We start from the raw sequence: 17,414 nt of genomic DNA, 5'->3' as shown, positions 1-17,414 counted from the left end.
CATCTACGGACTCTGAATATTTGATTGACGGGACACCAGGATGAAACATTCACGGTCTCTCACTCACCGAGACTCGTCATGTTCCTCCTCCTGCCGTCGCGGCTCTCATTGTTGCCAGATCTACTCTCAGGACCTCCAAGACTGCTCTATTTACTCAACCCCGAAATGGGTCAGAAGTATTTTGCACTTTGGCATGTGATTCCTGCTGCTTCGGAGCATCAATAGTTTTGTCTTTTGGCTCAGCTCTCTCTTCACCCACAACTGAGGACATGTGCAGCCACTTGTCTGTTAATCTCCAAACCTTCACTCACTCGTGATGAACAAGATCCAGAGATAAGTCTCCCCGTTAACTCGTTTCCCCTTATCTCAGACTGAGGACCAGGGTCTCAGATTTAGAGGAGCTGATTCTCATCTTGATTTATGTTGTTGAACAATCACACTAAATAGTTATTGTATTGAAAGATTTATTCTATTTTTCTTTCATAATTTAACTCATTATCTTGTATATTGAAAGATTGAATTAGTTTTTCTTTAATGATTTAATTAAAAAAAATGACATTTTGAAAGGTTACATTTGTTTTTATTCATTAATTTAATTTAATAATTTCTACATCTAAAGGTTGAATTTGTTTTTATTTAATAATTCAATTCAATAATTTCTGTAGTGAAAGATTGAATTTGTTTTTATTTATTAACTCAACAATTTCTAAATTAAAAGGTTGAATTTGGTTTATTTAATAACTCAATTCAATCATTTCTATATTGAATGGTTGAATTTTCCTTTATTTGTATTTTAATTCAATAATTTCTAACTGAAAGGTTGATTTCTCAGGATTTTTTTCTTTCTTATAATTTAATTTAAAATCAATAAGTTTAACATTAATGGTTTTTTTTAACATTCTTATTTTAATAATTCAAATTTCTAAATTAAATTTAAATGGTTAGATTTTAAATAGAATAGTTAAATGTTGGTCAAATAGAACCAGCATGATCATCTTCAACTCTCACAATTGTTGCAACATTTTTATACTGAATTAAAAATGCTACTAATTAAAAAAATATTGAATTAAGAAAATGTATTTGTCGATAATTTGAATTACAATATCAAACTCTATGAACAAAAAAATAATAATAATAAAATATATATATATATATATATTTCAAAATACAAATTAATCATTTCTATTATTGAAGATTCAATTATTTTTAATTAATTCTGCTTAAAAAACATAACATTTCAATTAAAAAAATGCAGGTTTCAACATTTTAAATGTTCAATTCTACCAAAATATATTTCCATACTAATTGAAATCTCCTCACCTCGTGTCACATGTTGATGACATCACAGAAGAAAACGCGATCAAGCAGGAAACGCACTGAGACAGAAATGCTTTATTAGAACGACGAGTTGTTCATGAACGATCTAGTTGATAAGAATGAATCCACCAAATAGACAACAACCATTATCATAGATATAAAAAAAGACGGATACAAAGAGCTTCACTAACACGAGTCTAAAATGTTCTGAGAATGATTGTCCGATCTTCACACGATCTCGTCCTCGAGCCCCGCTGACGGGAACTTCTTTCATTTGGCACAACATGAACAGCCTGTTGTGTTTTATTTTTCACACACTTTAATAACACTGACAAACTATTCAAGTAAGTATTGCAGTTTCATCCCAGACTTCGGTCTCGATGCACTTGAATATATGCAAACTCAGTGAACGCTCCAGAGAGAGAGGTCGGCCTTTAAAAGGTGCAAAATAGTTGAATATCACAGTTCGTACTTTTGCTGGAACGATTATGCAGTCGGTGGCATTTTTGCCTCATTTGTGTCCGGGGAGGAGTGAATGCTAATTTTACCAGTAGATGATCTGATTTGAACAATTTTGCTGCTAGAAATTGTGCTTTTTTAGAAGCTCATTTCAAATGTTGTGTTTATGTGTAATTATGCAGACATGTCTGCGGTGATTGTTGTGAGGAGCAATCTCGTCAATTTCTATATTAGGAACCAAAGTTCAAGTCCTGGCGGATCATGTGAACACGAAGAAATGTTCCCAAAAATTGGAGAAAAAAAAGAAGATATTCGGAAGTCTAGAAAATGAACATTATTTCAATTCAAAAAGTTGTAAAAAAAACCTAAATGACCAAAAATCTATGTCAAAAAATGATACAAAACCAGAGTTCATGTCCCATGTGAACACAAAGAATGCTACAAAAAAATCGAAAATTTGATTTCAAAAGTCTCAAAAATCCTACATTTAAAAAAAACAACTAAGACAACAAAATGTGATTCTGAAGTCTTGAATGTACAGAAGAAAGATTGATTTTACTCAAAAATAAGGGGGAAAATAATAATTAAATCGAAAGAGTTGAAAAAACAAATTACATGTCGCGGTTTAAATCGAAAAATAAAAAAGTTAATGTCCCTGGCGGGGTATGTGAACACAAAGACATTTTACAATTATACAGTTTTTCAATTGAAAAAGTTGAGAAAATCAACATCTCTAAAATTGAGAAAATATGGCACAAAACGAAAGTGTATGTTCATATAGACCATGTGAACACCAAGAAATATTACAGAAATTTGGACAAAAATCGTACACAAAATAAGATTTAATTGTAAGAGTTGAAAAAATGCCAAAAATATCACTCTATGAAATGTAAAGAAAGTTCGCAAAACCGAAGTTCATGTCCATGTGAACACAAAGAAAAGTTACAGAAACTTGATTTTCTGAGGTTTCAAAAATGTGGCTTTTTCTGTTTTGTTTTAATTTAATCAAAACTAAATCAACTCCTCCCCAACACATTCAAAAACCAACAAATGAATACCCTGTGAAATAATATGTCTTCTGTAAGTAACAGTCCAAATGTAACGGTATGAAAGAGGTCAACATTTCTAGATCAATAACAAACACAAATACACGTTGTATACAAACTAATAGTCGATCATTTGTATTTCACGGTGTGAGGCGATCATTGTGATTCAAAGCATCATCGAAAAAACAGGGATGAAACATTTCCATATATATAACTGGCCAACTATTGCACATATGTATACATTGGTGTAAACACCAGTCAGCCAGAAACTATTGACCCAGAACATCCTCCCATCGACTAAACAAGTAAAGGACGAGGATTTTCCCGATCTCCAGTGGTCCCTAGAGATCCTATGACTGGCAAGGATGGTCGAGGCTAATTACTGTGTTGGCTAGCTTAGCTACAAAGTTATTGAAACTAGTTTCTTTATGCCATACGAATCATGGTGAATCCAACAAACCAATAAATCTATATTTCTATTTTATAATCATTTATCGGAAAAAGGCAATCGATAGATCAACGCTTACTTGTGTAAATATTCTAAAATGAATCAAATTGATTATAAAAAATAATTTCTGTTATAATCCGATGGGACCATCCTGTCAAATGCCGCAGTTGAAGTAGCATAACCACAAAACTAACTTCTGAAACTTACGATAATTCCTATACAAAAATGGATCAAAGTAGTGAATACAAAAATGCGTGATCAAAGTGCTGATTTTGTTGCGTTACCACTTGACATTGCTTATGTGACATTTGTAATTGCTTTTTGTACACAAACATAGTCTATCTAATAGAGTACTTGATGTGTGCAGAGAAGCAGAAAACTAGAAACGGAAATGATGCGTTAAAGTACGTTATAGGTTCAAATAAATCATAAAAAAAAACATATATCGGAGATATTTTTTGGCACATTGCTTGTCAGACTTTGTGTATAATATAAGCATGAACAAATAGGTCCTTATTAATATAAATGCTCACTAAACACCAGCATTAAACTGAAGAAAATGCAAGTTCTAGCAAAATGTAGCATATTAGCTTATAGCGGAAACCCTCTGTCAACGACGGTGCATTGGGATTAAACCTTTTTTCACATCCTGAGATTAAACGTTTTCTTTTCTCGCCACTTTCGCCAGGGATTCATTAATTGATATTTGACAGCAACTAATGCTTTCTCAACTTTAATAGCTTTAAATCATGTATTGGCGATTAGTTGATGGGGTTTCATGAAACACTTTCCTCATTTTTAAAGGCCACTAGAGAGCGCTGTCTCTTCATTAGTCTTTGGCTTTAACCCACTATTTCAGTGAAAGCGCACATCATTTATTTGACGGAGAGCCCTAACTACTGAGCTCGGAAAAGGACGAAACTGTTTCATGAAGCCTCATCATCCCTGCTATGTCAGTAGCATGTTTTATATTGATATATATATATATTTTTAGCATTAAAAAAGTATTCTTGTAACACTTTAAGTGACACTTTTCAGAGGGAGATACTGTTTAGTTATCTGGCTAATGGTCACCCTGATCAACTCAGTTACCTGTTTAGTTAATAGTAGATCAATTCTCAACCCTTTCACCTTATTATTAAAAGAAACAGATTTACTAAAAACCCTTAAAAAAACGAGAAGGGTTCGTATGGATCCAGTAGTTCTTTTAAAAGGATGTTTAAATCAGAATGTTCCGGTAAACCATTGTCTAGATATTGACTAGCATTGCTCAGATGGTTGAGATTAAACCATCTCCGGATTAATTCTGTTGCTCGAACACTCCTTAGAGTAGTGATGGTCTGATGAAGCTTCATGAAGCGTCGTCATTATTTTCAAAGCCCAATTGATGGCGATCTCTACCCAATTTTGTCTTTCATAATGAAATTACAACATCATTGTTTTTGTTTGAAACTGATGGCGCCACCTACTGACCTCTAAACAATATGACACTGTTTCATGAAGCTTCATCAGCGCATCACTAGTGGAAAGAGCTACATGAGGAGATGGAATGATGGAGATATTCATAGAGATAATTTAATTCAATTATTTTGATTTTAAATGTTGAAATTTTGAACTTTTTTAAATCAATGTTTAAACACTTCTTTAAAATAATTGAAGTAACATAGTTTGATATTGTAATACCAATAATTTATCTTAATTCAATTTTTCTTATTCGTAGCCTTTTAAATTAAATATTAAAATATTGGTATAATAGTGACAACAGACAATGCCGTTCGATTGGTCGCACTAGTGTTTTTACGTGGTCATGTGATCGTCTGCACGGTGAATGATTGGCTAACAGTTCGATCTAATAGCTGTAGTGTCTAGTAGAACTATTATCGCTTTGACTTAAAATGATTGACATTTGAATTGATTTTTATTTGATATAGAATATTAAATTCTATGTGTCAAACAAAAATTAGTTTTTAATAAAAATAAAAATCTAAATTGTTCTATTATTTAAAAAGAAAACTCAAAAAGATCTCCGTACCACCTGATCACGGCTGAAAGTAACAAGAGGATCTTGTTTTCCAAGGATTTTAACATCGGATAAGAGTTTAGTTTATGTCGTCTGTACGATCTGGAGGATTAAGAACCACAGAAAAAAAACAATCACAGCTTTTAGACCAGAATGAATCCAAGGTCACCTTGTTAACCCATTTACACACCAATGTTTTTTTTTTTTACAAGTGCTCGTATTGACTTATGAATCGTAAACAAACTAGCTTTTACTTCCAGTCCGAAGCATTGGTCTCTTTCTCAACAGGGGGCGCTATATTCACTGAGAAAATAAAAAATATTCCACCTTTTTTTTTTTAGTCTTCCAGCCCCAGAGAAGTGTTCGGAGACTCACAGTGAGTGGCCAGACTGGATGGATAAGAGCAGCGATGGGTGAGTCCAGCCCTTCAGATATTCACCGATAGCATCATGGATTAAAGGCAACACAAAGAAACTTCCGGCGCCTTCAATGATTCTTCCCGGATGGGGAATCTTGAGACGGCGATGAGTGAAAGTGGAGGCAACATCTTAACATTCACAATTATTTTCGCTCACGTTGGTCTCGTTTTTTTTTTTTCAGTTCAGACTGTTGCGAACACAAGCCAGGGATGGGATGAAAGGAGGCAAGAAGAGTGGATTCCTCCTCTTTTTTTTCCTGTTTTTTCCGGTGTTAGAAGCTGACCAAGGCGTACACCATACTTCAGAGAAACAACAAACACAAGTGTTGGCAGAAGAGAGAGACGTTGAAGGATCAAACTCACCTGTAGAGATAGTAGAAGAAGGAGAGAAGATAAAACCCCAGTTTACACCAGGACTCCTTTTGGCAGTAGTTCAGGATGTCGGCGTTCATCACGCTGACGGGGTCGTACATGACCTCTGACCCGTCCGCCGGCCGGTGGAAATACCTGAGCCGAAGGAATCCAGAGTCAGACACATGAAAAGACAACCCCGCGGGGTTCGGATCGGTACCTCCACAGGTGGTAGAAGAGCAGCGGGATGTTGAGGCCGAGCGTGACCCACTCGCCGGCGCACATGAACATCAGACAGAAGAGTCCGTGGATGGAGTACTCCGGGACCACCAGCTGAACCGGGGACACACAGGGAGTTAGAAGAAAAAAAAAAAAAAACACTCTCACACTGGACATGAGAATGACTCACTCACAAGTGTGAAGTGATTTCAGGAAGTTGGAGCTGCTTAAAAAGTTCCTGATTGTTCAATTCTATCATTAAAGACTCTCAAGATTGGACTTCATCTCCAGCTCTGCTGCGATTATGATTATAACATTTGATGATTACGTTCATGCGCTCCACAATCACTCTTTTTTTCCCCTCCAGAGATGGATTGAATCATGTTCAGGCCTCTCTGTGGTGTTCCTGGTCACATTCCACTGCAAAGTCAATCAGCACCTACAGAGATGTCACCTGCAGCAACGTCTCAGAGTGGTTTGTGTGCTTCTGCATTGGGGTGGTGCTTGTTTTTGTGTTGCTAATATGGGGGGGGGGGGTGGTGTGTGTGTTTATTTTTTGGGATGGCTTGTGTGTTTCTGGAGTGACTGTGTGTGAGTTTTTGTGTTGCTGATGTCTGTGAGTCTGTGATGGGGTGGTGTATGGAGTCTACTGACTCCTTTAAGAAACATCTTAAGACGTTTCTATTTGTTCAGGCTTTTCCTTGAATTTCTCGAACTCCTGTGTTGTTCTCAGTATTATCTTGATCTTTAAAGTATGTACTTTTTTGAGTATTGTTTTGATTGTTTAAGCGCTTTGTGACCCTGGTCTCGAAAAGCGCTATATAAATAAATATTACTTACTTACTTACTTTGCTAGGGTGGTGTGTGTTTATGTGATGGGGTGGTGTATGTGTTTCTTTGTTAAGGTTTAGTGTGTTTATGTGATGGGGTGGTATATGTGTTTCTGTGGTGGGGTAGTATATGTGTTCCTGTGGTGGGTTTTATATGTGTTTCTGTGATGGGGTGATATATGTATTTATATGCGAGGGTGGTGTTTGTTTATGTGTTGGGGTGGTATATGTGTTTTGTGGCGGGGTAGTGTATGTATTTCTGTGGTGGGTTTCTATGTGTTCCTGTGGTGAGGTGGTATATGTTTTTCTGTGGTGGCGTGATGTATGTATTTATGTGTCGGGGTGGAATATGAAGATATCTACACATGTTATGTTGCAATAATCAATATATATTCACATGTTATGTTGCATAATCAAGATATCTTATCATGTTATGTTACTTTATTCAAGATATCTTCATATGTAATGTTGCTATATTCAAGATATCTACACATGTTATGTTGCAATAATCAAGATATCTTCACATGTTATGTTGCAATAATCAAGATATCTTATCATGTTATGTTACTTTATTCAAGATATCTTCATATGTAATGTTGCAATAATCAAGATATCTTCACATGTTGTGTTGCAATAATCAAGATATCTACACATGTTATGTTGCAATAATCAAGATATCTTCACATGTTATGTTGCAAAAATCAAGATATCTTCACATGTTGTGTTGCAATAATCAAGATATCTACACATGTTATGTTGCAATAATCAAGATATCTACACATGTTATGTTGCAATAATGAAGATATCTTCACATTTTATGTTGCAATAATCAAGATATCTACACATGTTATGTTGCAATAATGAAGATATCTTCACATGTTGTGTTGCAATAATCAAGATATCTACACATGTTATGTTGCAATAATCAAGATATCTTCACATGTTATGTTGCAAAAATCAAGATATCTTCACATGTTGTGTTGCAATAATCAAGATATCTACACATGTTATGTTGCAATAATCAAGATATCTACACATGTTATGTTGCAATAATGAAGATATCTTCACATTTTATGTTGCAATAATCAAGATATCTACACATGTTATGTTGCAATAATGAAGATATCTTCACATGTTGTGTTGCAATAATCAAGATATCTACACATGTTATGTTGCAATAATCAAGATATCTTCACATGTTGTGTTGCAATAATCAAGATATCTACACATGTTATGTTGCAATAAGCAAGATATCTTCACATGTTGTGTTGCAATAATCAAGATATCTACACATGTTGTGTTGCAATAATCAAGATATCTACACATGTTATGTTGCAATAATCAAGATATCTTCACATGTTATGTTGCAATAATCAAGATATCTTCACATGTTATGTTGCAATAATCAAGATATCTTCACATGTTGTGTTGCAATAATCAAGATATCTACACATGTTATGTTCCAATAATCAAGATATCTACACATGTTGTGTTGCAATAATCAAGATATCTACACATGTTATGTTGCAATAATCAAGATATCTTCACATGTTATGTTGCTAAATTCAAGATATCTTCACATCTTATGTTGCTAAATTCAAGATATCTTCACGTGTTATGTTGCAATAATCAAGATATCTTCACATGTTATGTTGCTAAATTCAAGATATCTTCACATCTTATGTTGCTAAATTCAAGATATCTACACATGTTATGTTGCAATAATCAAGATATCTTCACATGTTATGTTGCTAAATTCAAGATATCTTCACATCTTATGTTGCTAAATTCAAGATATCTTCACGTGTTATGTTGCAATAATCAAGATATCTTCACATGTTATGTTGCTAAATTCAAGATATCTTTACATCTTATGTTGCTAAATTCAAGATATCTACACATGTTATGTTGCAATAATCAAGATATCTTCACATGTTGTGTTGCAATAATCAAGATATCTACACATATTGTGTTGCAATAATCAAGATATCTACACATGTTGTGTTGCAATAATCAAGATATCTACACATGTTATGTTGCAATAATCAAGATATCTTCACATGTTATGTTGCAATAATCAAGATATCTACACATGTTGTGTTGCAATAATCAAGATATCTTCACATGTTATGTTGCTAAATTCAAGATATCTTCACATCTTATGTTGCTAAATTCAAGATATCTACACATGTTATGTTGCAATAATCAAGATATCTTCACATGTTGTGTTGCAATAATCAAGATATCTACACATGTTGTGTTGCAATAATCAAGATATCTACACATGTTGTGTTGCAATAATCAAGATATCTACACATGTTATGTTGCAATAATCAAGATATCTTCACATGTTGTGTTGCAATAATCAAGATATCTACACATGTTATGTTGCAATAATCAAGATATCTACACATGTTGTGTTGCAATAATCAAGATATCTACACATGTTATGTTGCAATAATCAAGATATCTTCACATGTTATGTTGCTAAATTCAAGATATCTTCACATCTTATGTTGCTAAATTCAAGATATCTTCACGTGTTATGTTGCAATAATCAAGATATCTTCACATGTTATGTTGCTAAATTCAAGATATCTTCACATCTTATGTTGCTAAATTCAAGATATCTACACATGTTATGTTGCAATAATCAAGATATCTTCACATGTTGTGTTGCAATAATCAAGATATCTACACATGTTGTGTTGCAATAATCAAGATATCTACACATGTTGTGTTGCAATAATCAAGATATCTACACATGTTATGTTGCAATAATCAAGATATCTTCACATGTTATGTTGCTAAATTCAAGATATCTTCACATCTTATGTTGCTTAATTCAAGATATCTACACATGTTATGTTGCAATAATCAAGATATCTTCACATGTTATGTTGCTAAATTCAAGATATCTTCACATCTTATGTTGCTAAATTCAAGATATCTACACATGTTATGTTGCAATAATCAAGATATCTTCACATGTTATGTTGCTAAATTCAAGATATCTTCACATGTTATGTTGCTAAATTCAAGATATCTTCACATGTTATGTTGCTAAATTCAAGATATCTTCACGTGTTATGTTGTACTAATCAAGATATCTTCACATGTTATATTGCAATAATCAAGATATCTTCACATGTTATGTTGCCATTATCAAGATATCTACACATGTTATGTTGCCATTATCAAGATATCTTCATACATGAAATCTCACACCTGGGATGAAAGTTGTGAGTCACAGAGTGATCAGACAGACAAAAGACGAACATGATTGTCCAGCAGCATCAGTTGTCACTCACTCTGCGGAGCAGGTTACAGATTCTTTCGATGTTGAGAATCCTTTCTCTCTGCGGACGACAGGAAGAGGCAACACAAAGTAAAACATGGCTAAACAACAAACCCATACGTTAGGTACTCGTGGTCTGTCCCACACTCAGCTGTATTCATTTCACTTGGACTGTATCGGAGCTACTTTCTATCTGGCAGGTGTTTCAGTGAGTGTTTCCACCCCCTGTAGCTGGCAGGCCTCCACACTCCCACGGGCTGTTTTCACACTTTTCCTCTCCCACTACTTGCCACTCTTACTTCAAAGTTCAGATGCAGGTTCACATACTTCAAGGATATTAACTCCAAACTCTTGATGCCCGTTTATCATTTGAGGGATTTTGGACCAATAGAAACTGTATGAACGCTGTCACATGATCAAGCTCAAGCTCAACACATCTTTTTTTAAGACAGCTTTTTTACAAAAAGAACGTACCTGGGCTAAGTGTCGCTTTTTTGCTTTATACTGTATATGTGGCCCTCATTAAGGGCCAAATTGAAACCATCATACTAAATGTGTAGAATTGTTATTTTTTGCATTCTTTAATATTATGATTCATTCAACTTCTGTCCTAAATGGATGACACCAACTAAGTCTGAAACTGATATAACTCTAGTGCAAAATTGGCTAATTTGCTATTTTTTTTTCACAGGTTCCAAGGACAACTGATACATGCTGTCTTCATTGAAAAAAAGGTGATGTTTCAAATCTATACTTGTTGACATTGTAACACACTCGCACGTCTTTTATGTCAGCGGTCAATCATTTCGTCTTTGCCGTCTCATATCAATTTTTCTGACATTTGTGACGGTGAGAAAGATGGTTCTTACCGCTCTGGTGGGATTGCTCTGATCGATGGGGTTTTTGAAATCCGTCCGGAGCTCATCAAATGCGATGATCTGCAATCACGAAATGAATTATTAAATAAAACAGATAAAGCTCCTATAAAAAAGACACACAGGACGCCAGTCTGTCTGTCACAGAGCACATGAAGACACACAACCATTCGCACACACACACTCATTCCTTACGGACATTTCCCCAAGTTTCTAATCAACCTGTGTATGTTTTTGGACTGTGGGAGGAAACCGGAGTGCCCGGAGTAAACCCACGCAACACAGGGAAAACATATAAACTCCACACAGAAGCGAACCGGCAACCTTCTTGCTAACCACTGCTCTATTGTGTGCCCTATATCAAAGATGTAGTTATGTTAAAAAACTTTTTACACACATTAAAATCTTCATATTAAAAGATAAAAGTGTAAAGAAATAATGAAATAACAAGAAGAACTGTGAACCTGTTTCCATGGAAATACACTTTGTTTGGGTAATTTTCCATCAGTAATATTTTGACATTTTCTAATAACATAAGTATTTTTATAATTTCTGGAGCCATATGTAACTAGTTATCTGTGTATTGTATGCTAACAATAACAAACGCTATCTGCACATACTTTTGAAAAGTGGTCAATATATACAAAATGTTTATAATATTATAATATTTTTAAATGCATCTTAAAACTGTTATTTGTCCAGATACGTGTCCATTATTGTTTTTTATTTTTGGTAATAAATCTGATCTAAATGTTAAAAAAAAAGTTATAGTTTTTTGTTGTTCTGTTATTAATGTTGGATCAGGGATTTGACCTTGAAAACTAAAAAAAATAATGATGTCTCAATGTAAGCCAGACATCTCCAGTGTTGATGAGTCAAGTCTCCTCTGAGCTCCGTTTTCTCCAGTCAGAGGCTGAAGAGCGGAAGTTGATCAGAAGAAAATCTCAGTCCGTGTCCAGCATAACTGTATAAAATCAAAGGTCACGGCTGTAAACTGCTCTTCGTTATGATTATTAACTTCCCTTCGATGCTACGCTAGTGTAGAGGGTCATATCAAGATAGAGTTCCTGCTGTACAACAGCAATGTTTGTCACATTTTTGCCAAGTTGAATATGAGACATTTTCTGCTTTGACTATTTATACATCCGATCCGAGATCTCACTGGCACTTATTAAAATCATCCTTCAATTTCATGACTCAGTGAGATTCATCGCAATTTGGCACTTTGGGTAGAAACTTATCATAAATGATTGACGGCTCGGAAACATCTCTGATTGCCGTGGTGGTATTTTCCCGATGTGAGGCGACGAGGCTCCCCCGTCTTTCACACTCTTATAAACAGACTCAGTTTCCATGGCAACACGGTGAACCCATCATCGGGCTCCATGGTTACTATGGCAGTGAACGGGGCCGCCTGATTGGTCGAAAGAGGTCGGAGAATCGGGGTTCTCTTCCCGTAAGCAGACCGGGGGGGGGGGGGTGTCGGGGAGTGAGCCGTATCGGAGTTGCTCAAGTGTTCAATCACATGTAGGAGTGGCAAACCAGACACATGGTGGTTGTCTTTCACGCAGACACTGACTCATGTGAGTCTCACCCACTGAGTCAACAGCCCCGTTAGTCACTTCAAGTCTCATCCTCGTGATGGTGGGTTCCACAATCGGCGTTTGGAAGGTTGAAGGTGACGGATAAAAAGCGGCGGTGTTTGTTGATTCTTGTGTAAGCAGAAGGCAGAGTGCACAATTCACCGGTGGAATCTGTGCAAATTCCAAACCAAACACGGCAGGCAGACGGGTACACAAGAGTCGGCGTGGAGTTGCAATCTAAATAATACAGCCGTATGTCCGGCATGACCCCTTTTTTGGGGCGTGGGAGCCCCACAGGTTCAGAAAGAGATCAATTCCTAAGGGCTTTACGAGAGAAAAATCACAGATTTTGTTGCCCTTTCCATCGGGTATCGATTTCAACTAGCTTTTCAACACCACCGTAATCGTTCAAAAGTATATATTTCAATTCCTAGATTTGATCCAGTCTGTGACCCGAAAGACAAGTTTTTTCGTACATCGCCGAACATAGCATTGGATAGCGTTCGTTGGTGTGAGTGACATTTCCGTCTGCACACTTTGTGTTGTTCTCGGTGGTGTCTTGACCTTTTAAGCATTTATTTTATTGGGTATTGTTTTGATTGTTTAAGCGCCTTGTGACCCTGGGTTAGAAAAGCGCTCTACAAATATTACTTACATACTACTTGACGCAAAAAACTTTAGTGAACAAAACTTTAACTGAATCATTCAGCTGCCTCTTATAATAATTGTAATAGAGAATCAGTAGGAACCGAAATCCAAAACACGGAATCCGAATTGGAATCAAAATCATTTAAATTTCGAACAGTACCAAATGACTCACACGGGAAAGGTGTAGGGATCTGGGTCAAGGGCTTTGGAGGTCAATGCTGGCCCCCATTTGTATAATGCTTAAAAGTTGGCGTCACTAACGGCCTATATTCACCGGCTAGTCTGAGCCCTACTTGACTGGATTCGACCAGTCGACCAGTTGGTGTTGCCTCCCCACTAGTGCTGTACTTCAAAGCAGATACTTTATCTCCTAGATACTTTATTTAGTACCTCCTACGCTGTGGTACGTGAGCCGGCATGAAATAGGTTGACTACTGGCCACTGGTCAGAGAGTGACGTTACTGACATCCCAGTGGGAATTGGACGGAGTGACCTGTGAGAGATAGGAACACCATTTCCTATAACGGCCTTGCCGACTGCAAGTATTACTTATAGCTGTCCTGACTTAGAATTCTGTACGCCAGGTTCTCTCTTCGTAGTTAACAGGGTCTGTCCTGACCATGGTATGTACCAATCACCCAGCAAGACTACCTGCCCTGAAATCTAACTACAGTCCCACATACACTTGGAACTAACGTGCTGTTAAACTGTCACAATCCCTTGTTTTTCCTTCCTGTCCTCTGGCTAACTGAATTACCTCACAAGAGGATCGATAAAGTGCCACCTTCTCTTAAATGGATTAGTGGAAAGTGCCTCATCTGGTGGGTTCATTGATTTGGTGAGCTCCAACAGTTAAGTTGGCCAACAAAAAAAACAACATGCAAAGGCATCAGTGGGAGAAACTTGATTTTTAATTTAACATTTCTTCCTTACTCTGCCCCTATTGGACAATCTTGATAATATTGCTTTTTATACTTGACCACTATTAGCACAAAATAAAGAAGTCAACCCAGTACCAGTCAGTAATACATGTGTTACTGGGCTGCACATCAAGATAAAAAATAAATTATACATTTTTTCTTGTATTGATTATTACTAGAGATGAGTTCATGAGACCTCGTGAAACAGCTCCGTATTGACAATGTATTACAATACTTGTGTATCATAGCTTGTGATGGCCGAGTGTTCATAGGGGCTCTTCCTATCATTGTGAAACCGAATCCCCCAAGTCCAGATATATAATGATAAAGTGATAGTAGAATTCAAACTTCACTCATTTTCTACTCGCCCTCATGTTGACTAAGGGTTAGAATTATTTACAGTAATCAGTTCTTTTTTAGAGTTATAGGCAAAAATGTATGTTCATTTTTAATGACGTCTGTAACGTCCCCCGAAATGAGAAATAATTCAGACAAAATTGAAATAAGTCTCTATATTTTAACTGTGTTTGTAGCTAAACAGGATGGAGGTATTCAGATGTTTTTAAGTTCGTCTTTTCCGATAAAGATGAAGACGAAGACAACTGAGCTCCAGCCGCTTCATTAAAATGGACAAACATTTTTGCCTATAAATCCAAAATGGGACAGATTACTGAAAATAATCCCAACCCTTAGTCGATATGAGGGTGAGTTGAAAATGAGTGAAGTTTGTATTTTGGGTGAACTATCCCTTTAAGGCCTATTACAATAGGAAAACAAGGCCTATTAATAGGCCTTAAAGTGAAGAAACTTGACAATGCTTCATGATACAATGTCATGATACAGTGTGTTCATTTTTTGCAGGGCAATGGATGGAACTCTACATATGAAAATCGTGCCTGCTTTAATTGAATTAGTAGATTAGATCCAAAGATTAAAAAGGAGTGCCATCGTATGACCTTTGAAAATTAAGACACTGTATCAAGATACGGTGTCTTTACCACACAGCTGTTTCATCAACCTATCACCAATTATTGCTGTCTGAAAGTTGTCGGGAAAAAGACCCACTTTTTTCCAAAGTAACATTAGCCAGTTTAAGTCATTCCCCCCCCCCCCCCCCAAAAAATAGCGAAAATTAGAGAAAGACAAAAATAATATGGGACCATCAACAGCTGAGTCAGCGTTATAGTGAGATGTATTTTTCATGCACTTAAAGAGAAACTAATGTGAAAACTCTCCTGACTCACTCACATGTTTCAAACGTAGTCTTCCTCTCCAAGTTGCAGTAAGTCCCTCATCATGACCATGTATTGAACTCATTACTTTATAAAGTACTCGTCTGAAATCTCTTATGACGTAATAATGGCTTCACTCCTCCTCCCATCTGTAATCACGCCCCGCTTTGTTTATTCAATGAGTCCCTTGGAGGTGGAGACTTCCGGGATTGAGGACTAGTGGTGACAAGCCTCGGTGTTTGACCAAACACAGCAGAGTGGGTGTGTTTATGGTAAACAAGATTTAATCTCCAGAAAAACAAGTGTTTTCAGTGGGCGGGGCTTAAGCAAATGTGTAAATAATGTAAAAACTTCAATGAAAAGAAGAGTTTTTCACAAACAGAAACATACTGATGAGTACAATAGTGATCCAAGATCAATTTAAGACACACTTAAATCAACATATTAGTTGAACTTTAGTATTCAATTATTATTTTTTTGCCAGTCAGTTAACTGGTCCACTATTCAAAAAGGTGTGTATACCTTATATTCGAAGTTTTTTTTCTTCAGATAATTTCAGTCCGGGGCTATTCAGGGTGTCGTGGCAGATGGTCTCAAATACGCTTGAGTTCACCGTGTTGTGTCTGTGTTTGGTGCGACGGTGCGAAACCCACCTGCCATATGACGAAGAAGATGAGGGCGGCACACAGGACCAGGGTCAGCATGTAGCAGAAGGCCGCGAACGTGAACGCCATGGCTGAGCCGGCCAGCCTGACGACGGGTCGGGTCGAGAGAGAGAAAGGGAAACCCCCGCCTCTCTACCTCTCTTTGGCAAATGCCCTCCACTGAGGTGGAGGTTGATTGGTCTGTAGGCGCCCCGCTCGGGGGTTGTTTCCGAACCGACCCACGCGGTCAGTTTTAACGACAACCGATCGAAACTTTTTTCCCGATTTCTCCCCTCCTCGTGTCGCAATTCTTGGAAGCCCTTTTTCTATTTCTGACTCAATCGGTGTCTGCCTGGTGGAAGGTGGACCTCCTCCTGCTCCTCATCTCCTGTCTTCTCACCAAGTAATTGTTTAGAACTGGAGCTTGAGCAGGAGCATGGCTTGAAGCAGATTATGGCTTTTTTAAATGTCTGTCGAATCAAACCTACTTAAACAGACTCAGATATTCAGTGAGCGGGCGACTGAATCATGACAGTTTCAGGTGGCACAGATCATCATCACGCCTTCGTCTGGGTTATCGAGAAAACTATACCTGGTTCTGCTCGGAGATGCATCTGCCACTGAACAGCTTGCTCTGTCCTCGCCAATTTGGGTCGACACCATGTTAGAGGAGCGTGCCGGACATCTTTCCTCGCCGCCAACATGTAATCAGTCGACTTACAACCACCTGCAGAACATCTACTACGACCTGTCAGATAATCCTTCCCTTCGCCTCAGAAAGTTGTTCTGCCCGCCTCCCTAGGGTTGTCTGTGTTCCTCTCCGGGTACTCCTTCTCCTAAACGGACCAGACCTGAATTGAATTCCTGAGTCTAAAATTTCACGTCTCCCTCCTTCTCCTCCTCGGAGAGAAATATTTCGATCACGCTTGATGTTTCAACCATCGTCCAATAGCAGCCTCTCCCCCTCTCTCTCTCTCTTTTCCTCATCTCCTGCCTCCTCCTCTCTCTCTCTCCTTCAGTCTCGCACAGGAATTTCCATAATCCCTTGTTCCCCTGATGACTTACGGTGTTGCCTTTTGTCTGCTTCTCTTTACCGAAAACCCTTT

At 37.1% G+C, this 17,414-nt stretch overlaps 1 protein-coding gene across 1 annotated transcript; it reads right to left on the bottom strand.

Moving 5' to 3' along the window:
- Nucleotides 1-1,372: 1,372 nt before the first annotated feature.
- cnih2 (cornichon family AMPA receptor auxiliary protein 2) lies at nt 1,373-17,182 on the bottom strand. The gene is made up of 6 exons (XM_087807873.1): nt 16,318-17,182; nt 11,276-11,344; nt 10,420-10,467; nt 6,280-6,392; nt 6,072-6,215; nt 1,373-6,008 (listed from the first exon to the last, which is right to left on the bottom strand). Exons 1-6 carry the CDS (start codon nt 16,396-16,398, stop codon nt 5,981-5,983), a joined length of 483 nt encoding a protein of 160 aa, XP_087663999.1. The 5' UTR covers nt 16,399-17,182; the 3' UTR covers nt 1,373-5,980.
- Nucleotides 17,183-17,414: the final 232 nt, after the last annotated feature.

This window comes from Callionymus lyra, chromosome 14 (genome assembly GCF_982586985.1).
Source record: "Callionymus lyra chromosome 14, fCalLyr1.hap1.1, whole genome shotgun sequence".
In the NCBI taxonomy this organism is placed as follows: Eukaryota; Metazoa; Chordata; class Actinopteri; order Syngnathiformes; family Callionymidae; genus Callionymus; species Callionymus lyra.
The sequence above is the reverse complement of the archived record's forward strand: the minus strand, read 5'-3'. Positions and strand labels throughout refer to the sequence as shown.

Excerpts from the sequence above, each read along its gene's own strand:
- cnih2 (XM_087807873.1), bottom strand. The coding sequence starts at position 16,398 with ATGGCGTTCACGTTCGCGGCCTTCTGCTACATGCTGACCCTGGTCCTG. Across the intron at positions 11,345-16,317 it reads TCTTCTTCGTCATATGGCAG|ATCATCGCATTTGATGAGCT; the intron begins GTGGGTTTCGCA and ends TCGTGATTGCAG. Across the intron at positions 6,393-10,419 it reads TCTGTAACCTGCTCCGCAGA|CTGGTGGTCCCGGAGTACTC; the intron begins GTGAGTGACAAC and ends TCCCCGGTTCAG.